The sequence below is a fragment of the Salvia hispanica genome, chromosome 1, assembly GCF_029641045.1.
Source record: "Salvia hispanica isolate PSC_SH4W2 chromosome 1, Shi_PSC_v1, whole genome shotgun sequence".
In the NCBI taxonomy this organism is placed as follows: domain Eukaryota; kingdom Viridiplantae; phylum Streptophyta; class Magnoliopsida; order Lamiales; family Lamiaceae; genus Salvia; species Salvia hispanica.
This window is the reverse complement of record NC_142692.1, coordinates 44705909-44716728: the sequence shown is the minus strand read 5'-3', so window position 1 is coordinate 44716728 and position 10820 is coordinate 44705909. Positions and strand designations below refer to the sequence as shown.

At 37.0% G+C, this 10820-nt stretch overlaps 1 protein-coding gene and 1 pseudogene across 1 annotated transcript; both read left to right on the top strand.

Annotated features, from left to right (window-relative positions):
- Window positions 1–3905: 3905 nt before the first annotated feature.
- Window positions 3906–5595, top strand: LOC125218668 (scopoletin glucosyltransferase-like). The gene has a single exon (XM_048120384.2). The coding sequence runs from the start codon at window positions 4020–4022 to the stop codon at window positions 5433–5435; it is 1416 nt and encodes a 471-aa protein (XP_047976341.1). The 5' UTR covers window positions 3906–4019; the 3' UTR covers window positions 5436–5595.
- Window positions 5596–6914: 1319 nt separating this feature from the next.
- On the top strand, window positions 6915–8753 carry LOC125224196 (scopoletin glucosyltransferase-like; annotated as a pseudogene).
- Window positions 8754–10820: the final 2067 nt, after the last annotated feature.

The window sequence follows — 10820 nt, the reverse complement described above, 5'->3', positions numbered from 1 at the left end:
TATCAGTTTAGGACAATGTCCTTATTTTAAAAGAAAGCCCACCTTGTCGGCTTAGCTCGAAAGTGTTCTCGTCTCCTCGTTTATCACGCTGAGAGCGCGAAGTATCACCTTTAAATTAGGCGTATCACAAATCAGTTTCGAACATTGATTCAAAATCATGCATGTTCCACGTTTCCCTTTTTCCCATCGATAAATCTTTAATATCAACATCCAAAAATCAAAGTACGATTAGTATATCGTTTTTTTATTCGAATAACAACTCCAGATTCACCATCAAATCGTGTCACGCATGAGTGTTCTACACACACAACACACGCACACGAACACAACACATGTGCACGCCTTCCGAGGCGTGCACACACACACACACACGGTCGCACACTTACACGGCCACACACACACACACATCCATGCATCCCAAATTCATCAATTTAATTTCCCCTTCACTCAATCTAAATGCATGTGGACTCAAGAACACCGATTGATCGGTAGAAGAAGAAAGATTAATATAGAAAATACCTTTTTCAAAAGAACGAACGGTGGAAACAAGTTATAGCCTTGATTCTTCAATAAATTCTTGAATTTCAACTTGGATTCTTCTCAATTGATGGAGAAATCTTAAAGAAAAGTAGAAGAAATTTTTGGAGAGAGTGGGAGAGAGATTTCGAAATTCTTGGGGGAGTGGGGCGATTTTTTATCTGATTCTAGGTTTAGGTTTCTCTCTTATTTATAGAGTGCAAAAATAATATCTCTAATTAAATAAATTAAAGATTTGAGAAGATATGGAGAGATTTGATTTTAGTAGCTGGCGTGTATTTTGGGAGAAATAAGGGGGATTTTCGAATTATAGGCTATTTAATTAGCCTATGATTTTATTTGGATATTTTATGGAGTATAATAAAATATCACGGAGCAGAAAAATAATAAATCCTCCCAAATAATTATGGAATAGGCGATTTTTATGCCTCTGATTTAAATTCAAATCCTAATTCAAATAGGATATGACAAGATCTTCTTAGATATGGTAAGATATGCTAGGATATTTGAATTTATATATGGAAGAGAATAAACAAGGGATCAATTAATATAATAAAATAATCCCTTCTCCCAATAATAGGAGATTTTCAAAAATCTCCTTGATACAAACATGGGGGCCGAAAATATATGAGATAAATTAGGAATATTCGGACTTTGGATTTAATTCGGATAATTATCCCAAGTAAATAATTAAATCCAAGAAAATAAGATTTCTCCTCCAATAATGACATGGGTCGAAATTTCCAAATAAATCAATAGTGCTCCTATTTAATTCTCACTCATCCCTTAGGAAAAATAATTCACCACAGTATTATTTCACCCCACATCAAAATATTCACATATTCGAATTTCGCCTCCACTTCACATTTTCCAACGACTTTGACCATTCTATGGCCACGTCATATTTTCCACATCTTTGACTTTTCAACGCCACGTTATATATTTGACTATTCAAATAAATCTCAATTCCACAACGCAACTAGGTCACAAAGCAATCGTGCAATTAATTAACTCATCAATTAATACCATAGCACTAAAGACATTTAATGCAAAAAATTTATAACCCAAAAATTAGGATTTGAAAAAGTGGAGCGTTACAAATAACGTACCCCGTAGCATGTGGGCAAATCCAATTCCAGATTATCAAATGAATAAGAAAATGATTATGGTTAGAAGGCCCAATCTTTTTATCGCCCTTCTAATCAAAATTCAATCTTTTTAGGGGTTACCTACTATTACAGGGCCCACTCAACAACCAAAGCAAGCAATCAAAGAGTTCCATCAAATTCAAAATTAAAAAGGTAACATTAGTGGGTTAAAACAATTTGTTACCTTGATTTCGCAAAATTGGAGTTGAGGGTGTTGAACTCCATGCTCCAACTCTCATTGCGTGGAGGTTAAAGGAGAAGGTATGAGAAGAGAAAGAGATGAAGGTACTGCGATAGTGCGATTTCAACATTAAACTTATGGGGGTTGGCTCTTAATACCGCCTGTCACAATAGGAGTCCTATTTGATTTAGGCACGAGTTTTAGTAAATATAAAAATACATGAATAAGTTAGTGGAATATAGATCCTACTTATATATTCCTTTCGTCCACGAAAAATAGGATACTTTGTAAATGTTACGAGTTTTAATATTGAATTGGTGAAATAAGAAAGAAGAGAAAAAAATAAGAAAGGAAAAAAAGTAAGAAAAAAGTTGTTTTTGTGGAATGTGAGGTCCATATTATTAGTAAGAAAAAAAGGGAAAAAAAGTAAGAGAGAAATAGTGTTAATGGAATGTAGGGTTCATATTATTAGTAATTTTATAAACAAATGTAAGAAAAATGAGTTAATAAAATATAAGATCTGCTTACTATTTACTGCATAAGTGAAATGAGATTTTTTATTGATGGACATGATAAGATGACACATTTATTTGCGGATCAGAGAAGTAATTTTTTACAAAATTAATTGTCGCATACCTTTTAAACCCGAAAATAACATTTAATGTACTCCCACAACCCCATTAAATGGCACATATTTCATTTTTCGCCCATCCACAATTAATTGACACATTTACTTTTTACTACTTATGATAATGGACCTCACATTTTACTAAACTTATTCAATTGACATTTTATTATAAAATTAATATATAAAAATAGAACACACATTCGACTAACTTTTTCCATCACTTTTTCATATAATAGTTTTTCTTAAAACTCGTGTCAAACGGTGTCAATTAATGGAGGACGATGGGGAGGTGATAGAAATCTATAGGATTTCGTTCTATAACCAATTAGTTATAAAAGAAGTAATCGATGAACTTAAATAGAGGTTTGATGAACTTAAATAGTGGTTTCGGTTCTTAATTTCTTTACATCAACAATATGAGATTTTATCATAGTGGTATATTTTTTCTTTCATTCTAAAAGCGAAGTTTTTATACAGCATATTTATCGATCTTTCTAAAATTTGTTATAGTTGTCTGAAGTAGTTGTACATTATTTATAAAATTTGAGGGCACTAAATAAAAGTTCCAGCAAATGAGCTCTTTTATGATATTTATTTCGAACTGGGGATTAGCATTTGATATTAGTATCATACAAGTACAACTGTAGTGGAGTATAAAGTTACTCCCTCCGTCCCGCTTAAGATGACACATTTTCCTTTTTAGTTTGTCCCAACTAAGATGACATATTTCCTTTTTTGGTAATTTTCTCTCTCTAATTAATACACTCAACCACTTTTTCTCACTCATATTAAAATATCCATCTTTCTTTATCTCTCTACTTTAATACTTACACCCACCTTCTCTCTCTACAATTAAACACTTTAACCAATAACTCCTAAAATCCCATGCCGACTAAGCAATGTGTCATCTTAGCCGGGACGGAGGGAGTAGTATATATTGCTTTAGCATCTATAATGACATCTTTTATAAAATTTCAAAAATTAAATTTAGTTATGGGCCATTTTTAAACAGTGTTAATAGTGAGTAGAAAAACTTTCTTCCTCTAACACGAAGTTAAGCAATTAATCATTTTAATATTACCATAATTATATCCTTTGGCGTAATTGGTCCCTTGCCCTGCAGCTAGAAAGATTATGATGCAAGAGCCGTCGTATAGCATTATAAATATTGGTGTTTCACATAAAATGCATTTTATTCGACTGGTTACGAATGTATATCATAATCATCATCTTAATATAAAATCTCCATAGCATGAATCATATGTAATTAATAATTCAGAAATTGCTACGCATAAACACATAAAATAAAACAAAATGATTGGCTCTATTTGGCAACAAAGGAAGTGGAGTAGTATTATACTCCTAGTAGTAGTAGGTTAGATCCCACCAAATAAAGATACATCAGCAGATTATACTATTATGAATCCAAGATTAATCAGTCTCAAGACTCTCTCTTATCACTACAAAATAACACATCCCCACTATATTAATCATCTTGTACCCTAAATTCCACTTCTAGTGCAAAATGAAGCAACTACACATTGTCCTCATCCCAACCATGGCTCACGGCCATATGATCCCCATGCTTGATATGGCTAAGCTTTTCATCTCAAGAGGCCTCAAAGCCACCATCATCGCCACCCCTTCCTTCTCCGCCCCCATCACCCAAGCCCAACTCTCGGGCTTCGACATCGGCCTCGCCATCACCCCATTCCCTCCACAGGGCTCCTCCTTGCCCCAAAACATCGTCTCTTTCAACCAAATCACCGATCCCGATTGCACCACCAGCATCTTCCGGGCCATGGAGCTGCTGCAGGAGCCCGTCGAGGAAATCCTGCAAGACCTCCGCCCTGACTGCCTCGTCTCCGACATGTTCCTGCCGTGGACGGCCGACTCTGCTGCCAAATTCCGAATCCCGCGCCTCGCCTTCTACTGCACCAGCTACGTCACGCGGTGCTTGTCAGAGCAAATCGAGAACAGCAAAGCCTTCAACAACGTGACAGAGGAGACGATTCTCGTGCCCGGTCTTCCTCACCAGCTCGAGTTTGAAGTATCGCAGCTTTGTCCGTTTTTCCTTGAAGAAACTGCGAATGACTTCACTGAAATGCTGGAGAAAATGAATGAGTCTTGGAAGAAGACGTACGGAGAGGTTGTTAATAGCTTCAACGAGCTCGAGTCCGCTTATGCCAATCACTACAAGAATGTAATTGGGAGGAAGGCGTGGGAGATAGGCCCTCTTCCGCTATGCAACAAGATTCAGCAGAGAGGAAAGGAATCCGCCATCGATGAGCATGAGTGCTTGGCTTGGCTCGACTCCAAGAGGCCGAACACCGTCGTCTACGTATGCGCCGGCGACACCGCCACCTTCAGCAGAGCGCAGCTGCGCGAGACCGCAGCAGGGCTGGAGGCGTCCGGGCAACATTTCATCTGGGTAGTGAGGAAAAACGAAGACGACGACGAGGATTGGGTGGCGCTAGGGTTCGAGGAGAGAGTGAGGAACAGAGGGCTGATCATAAGGGGGTGGGCCCCTCAAGTGATGATTCTCAGTCATGCTGCGGTGGGGGCTTTTGTGACGCACTGTGGATGGAACTCGATTCTGGAGGGGGTGTGCGCGGGCGTGCCGATGGTGACGTGGCCGGTGTTAGCGGATCATTTTTTCAATGAGAAGCTGGTGACGGAGGTTTTGGGGACTGGGGTTTCGGTTGGGAATAAGAGGTATATGATGAGGGAGAGCGAGGGAGTGGAACGGGACGCGGTGGCGAGGGCAGTGGAGGAGGTTATGGTGGGCGGAGGAGCGGCGGAGATGAGAAGGAGAGCTCAGAATTATAAGGAAATGGCGAAGAAGGCCGTTCAAGAAGCTGGATCTTCTTACAATAGTTTGAATGCTCTCATTGAAGAATTGACAAACTATGTTGCTCCTACCATACAAGACACAGATTAGGACTTTTTTTTATCTACTTCGCTATTTTATTTTGATTGAAAATGTAAGTTCAGGTTCCTAGAGCCTGTAGCAGTAACAACTTGGGATAGCAAGAAAAATAATCTGCTACGAGAATCAAATGGCTGCTGGGGAGTATAATTAAATTAATTCACCCAACTAATTCACATTTCTTCATTGACATACAATCATGATTATAAAGAACACACACAGCATTAGCAGAAACGGAGCAAAACCTTCGTTTTCTAACATCTCTAATTAGTCTTTCCTTTTAACCATAATCTTTTTCTTTTCAAACAGTAAGATAAAATAAAAAAACAAGCTGAAATTAAACGAACAATTCAATAATAAGAATAACATGTGGGCAAATCCGATTCCAGCATTATCAAAAAATAAGAAATCTCGGATTTATTAACAAGATTCAATCTTTTTATTAATTCACACTTCATTTACCTACTATTAGAGGACAAATCAACAAAAAAAAAGGCAAGTAATCAAAAAGTTACACCAAAATCAAGATTGAAAGGTAAAATTTGTTACCTTATTTTCGTATCATAATTAAAGTAATTCGACCACTGTAAAAATTATGGAAGTCGATAACTGTAAGCTCTTTTATGATATTCATTCCGAACTAGGGTATTACTCCCTCCGTCCCTAAAAATTTGTCACTTATTTATATTTCCGTCCATACCTAAAAATTTGTCACCTTTCACTTTTACCATTTTTGTAAGTGGGTCCCACATATTCCACTATCTCATTCTCACTCACATTTTATTATAAAATTAAAATATAAAAATAGGACTCACATGCCACTAACTTTTCAACTCACTTTCTATTACATTTTTTAAAACCCGTGCCAGATCAAATAGTGACAAATTATGGGAGATGGAGAGAGTAGTATTTAGTACTGTAGTATAAAACTAAAATATTTTATTCATATAATGACATCTTTTATAAAATGTCACAAAATTAATATAGTTATAGGCCACTCTAGTAATGCTAACAGTGAAAAGTAGAAAAACTTTTTTTAAAGTCGAAGTTAAGCAATTTATCATTTTTAATATTATTCACATTAGCAATGGCTGCTTTCCATAATAATGTATCCTTTGGCGTGATTGGTCCCTTGCCATTCAGCTAGAAAGAATTGATCATGTAAGGGCTTCCGTCATACAGCATTAGTATTAAAATACTTTCTTTTAGAGGGGACAAGTATTAACATTCCACAAATTAGACTAGTTACGGATTACTAGTCTAAGTGTTTTTAGTTGTCATGTTGATATTCCGACATGACATAAATTTTTTGCAGGATAATTTATTTCAAAATGATATTTTGACTAAACGCCATAAACGACAAGATAAAATCGACCCTTTAGTTAATAGTTGAATTACAATTTTGAACAGTTAAATTAAACGTGATATTGCTTAGTACCATTCTTTTCAATTGAGTGCGGACTATAATGCAAAAAAAAATTCTAAATAATCATAAGTACTTATATTAGTCCACCACTCATAAAAGGTGACCTTTTAATTGGAATATTTTTAGATCCCAACACATAATTAAGAATGGCACTACTCCATTAAACAATATCACGTTGATTTACGCTTACTCTATTGCAAAATGAAACAACTACACATCGTGCTCTTCCCAACCATTGCTCACGGCCATATGATCCCCATGCTTGATATGGCGAAGCTCTTCATCTCAATAGGCCTCAAAGCCACCATCATCGCCACCCCTTCCTTCGCCGCTCCAATAACCGAAACCCAACTCTCCGGCTTCACCGTCGGCCTCGCCATCACCCCATTCCCTCCACAAGGCTCCTCCTTGCCCCAAAACGTCGTTGCTTTCGATCAAATGACCGCTCCCGATCTCACCACAAACTTCCTCCGGGCCATAGAGCTGCTGCAGGAGCCCGTCGAGGAAATCCTGCAGCAGCTCCGCCCGGACTGTCTCGTCTCCGACATATTCCTGCCGTGGACGGCTGACTCTGCCGCCAAATTCCGAATCCCACGGCTTGCCTTCTACGGCACCAGCTACTTCACTCGGTGCGTGTCGGAGCAAATCGAGCTCCACAAACCCTTCAACATCGTGACGATGTCGGATTCAGAGCCGATTCTCGTGCCCGGTCTTCCTCACGAACTCAAGTTTGTAATATCGCAGCTCTGTCCCCTTTTTCTTGAAGAAACTGCGAATGACTTCACCAAACTGTTTGAGCAGATGAATGAGTCTTGGAAGAAGACTTATGGAGAGGTTGTGAATAGCTTCGACGAGCTCGAATCAGCTTATGCCAATCACTACAAGAATGTTATCGGGAAGAAGGCTTGGGGGATAGGCCCTCTTTTGCTATGCAGCAACAAGAATCAGCAGAGAGGAAAGGAATCCGACATTGACGAGGACGAGTGTTTGGCTTGGCTCGACTCGAAGAAGCCTAATTCCGTGGTCTACATTTGAGCCGGCAGCATCGCCACCTTCAGTCGAGCGCAGCTGCGCGAGACTGCAGCGGGGCTGGAGGCGTCCGGACAAAATTTCATATGGGTTGTGAGGAAAAACAAAGAGGAAGACGAGGATTGGCTGCCTCCAGGTTTCGAGGAGAGAGTGAGGAACAGAGGGCTGATCATAAGGGGGTGGGCTCCTCAGGTGATGATTCTCAATCATGCGGCGGTGGGGGCCTTTGTGACGCACTGTGGGTGGAACTCGACTCTCGAAGGGGTGTGTGCAGGTGTGCCAATGGTGACATGGCCGGTGTTCGCGGAGCAGTTTTTCAATGAGAAGCTGGTGACGGAGGTTTTGGGGACTGGGGTTTCTGTTGGTAATAAAAGGTGGATGCTTAGGGAGAGCGAGGGAGTCAAGCGGGAGGCGGTGGCGAGGGCGGTGGAGGAGGTTATGGTGGGCGAAGGAGCGGCGGAGATGAGAAGAAGAGCTGATAATTATAAGGAGATGGCAAAGAAGGCTGTTGAGGAAGGTGGATCTTCGTATAATAATTTGAATGCTCTCATTGAGGAATTGAGCAACTATGTTGCTCCAATCAAACAAGACACTTATTAGGACTATTTTTATGTATGATTTTTGTCTACTTTGCTAGTAGTATTTTATTTTAATTTTAAAATGAAAGTTCAGGTTCCAAGAGGCTGTAGCAATAACAAAATGGGATAGCAAGAAAATAATCTGCTAAAAAACCCAACTATTAACCTAGAATATTCCAAGAACCGCCCCCAAATGAATTCATAACTCAACTAATTCACATTTGTTCATCAAATTAGAATCATGATTGTAAATACACAACATGAGCATTCATATTGAATTTAAGTTTTTTTATTTTATTTTAAAAATCCTACCCTCTCCCAGAAAACCGCACCCTCCACGTATTATCTCTTTTGCTTAGTTCAAAATCAAAATTCTCTCTTTACCATAAAAATAGACTATTTTAAAATATAGTTGGATTTTGTTTCCAGTAAATTTTTTTTGAAAACTATGAGTTCGTGATATTATATATCAAGTTTAAAGTTTGTAAAAAAAATAAATTTTTAAAAAGTAATTTCGTAATATCAGATGCCGATATTTCTATTCTTCCCATATACTTTAAACTTGACATATAATATGGCGAACTTAAAAAGTTCTGAATTTTTTCCACGGGCAATAAAGTTCGACTACATTAAAATGAGATGAATTTGTAGTCTTTAATAAATTGGACGTCATTTTTCACTAATAAGACTTTGATCATATTTCTATATATATCTCCAACTCTGCATTAAAATTTATATTATTCCAAAATTTGTTATTTCATGGGCGGACTCAAATGGAAGTGACTAGGGGCTAAAGCCCTTAATGAATTTACTTTTTAAACATTTTTTTATTGTTTTTGTTTTAAAATTTATTGATGTTTAATGTAAGTTATTGTATAACAACCTTTATAAATGATGAAAGTTATCCAAAAATGTACATTAAAATAAAAATTAGACATCTAAGTCCCTATTGATGTTAATTTATGTGTCCGCCCCCGGCTATTTTAATGGGATGGGATGAATAAAACAAGTAAGCGATAATCTTAACTCATGTAATAAGATAAACATAAATTTTTTTCTTTTTTTTTTTTTAAGATAAACATAGGATGTATTATCCCTCTCTGTCAATACCCATTTTAAAACTGATACATGGATTCAAGTAACCTACAAAAGTACGTTGGACCACATAAGATATCAAAGCAAAATGAAAATGACGAGTCTTTAGACACCTCAAAGCGTGAATAGGAACGTGACAAACCAACGACTTTAAACATTTTTTAAAACACTAACTACGAAGAATATCAATATTTCAAAAGCCCCACAAAACTCTAGAAATATAAATAGGATTACTTTTACAATATTAATTGTACTAGCTTCATCACATGTTAGTTGAGTCGTGTCTTTTTTTGAGTTATCTCAAGATATATAATTGACTTATTTTCTGAAACGAGCCTTCCATTTATTAACCCTAATTTAGTTATTTTTGTATTTACTATATCATTCTATATATGCTTAGGATATGATTTAATTTAATTTACTTCCTAGAATATTTTTGTATCTCCACATATTATATTTATCTACTGAAGTCTTTCATAGTCAATCAATCAATCATAAGAATTTTTATTTTATCTGTCTTTTTACGCATGCAATACTAACCGATCATCGTGATAGGAACATCGATGCTTTAATTTCATCTCATTCTCATTCTCCATCCATTAATCCCGATGACTAAGAGATGTCGATCCTAGAAGAGGTTTGGATAGGTCAATTACTTGCTTTGCAATTTGATCGGATAATGGCAGCCATCCTACAATATAGACAAGAAGTTGGTCACCATGCACCATCAGATTGTATCCATGTGCAGTCAAATGACGAGTTCTTTTTAGGAAAAAAAATTATTTTCTCACCTATTTTACTCTTTCACCTGTTACTTTTTTTTTCAACTTTACTCTATGCACTAGCTTCTAATTTATTCACTATGCACTAGCTTCTAAACACCTACTACTTATTTTTTCAAGTTTATTCACTATGCACTAACTTCTAATCACCTACTACTTATTTCAGTTACTTCCTCCATCCACTATTAGGAATCTCATTTCTTGGTGGCACGAGTTTTAAAAAAATTAAAAAAGTGAGTGGAAAAAAGTTAGTGGAATAGAAGTCCCACTTGTATATAATAGTTTTAAATGAAATGTGAGGGGAATAAGTTAGTGGAAGGTGAGACCATATTACCATTTATAGTAAAAGTGAACCGAGACTCCTATTCGTAGACGGAGGGAGAAAGAAACACCCCAACTAAGGTGAGATAAAAGGAAGTACTTAATTTTCGTTGGTTTACTTAATATTACTTACTAGCTTAAAATTGAAATTATGAACGATTAAACT

Coding starts and splice junctions, on each gene's coding strand:
- LOC125218668 (XM_048120384.2), top strand. CDS start 4,020: ATGAAGCAACTACACATTGTCCTCATCCCAACCATGGCTCACGGCCAT.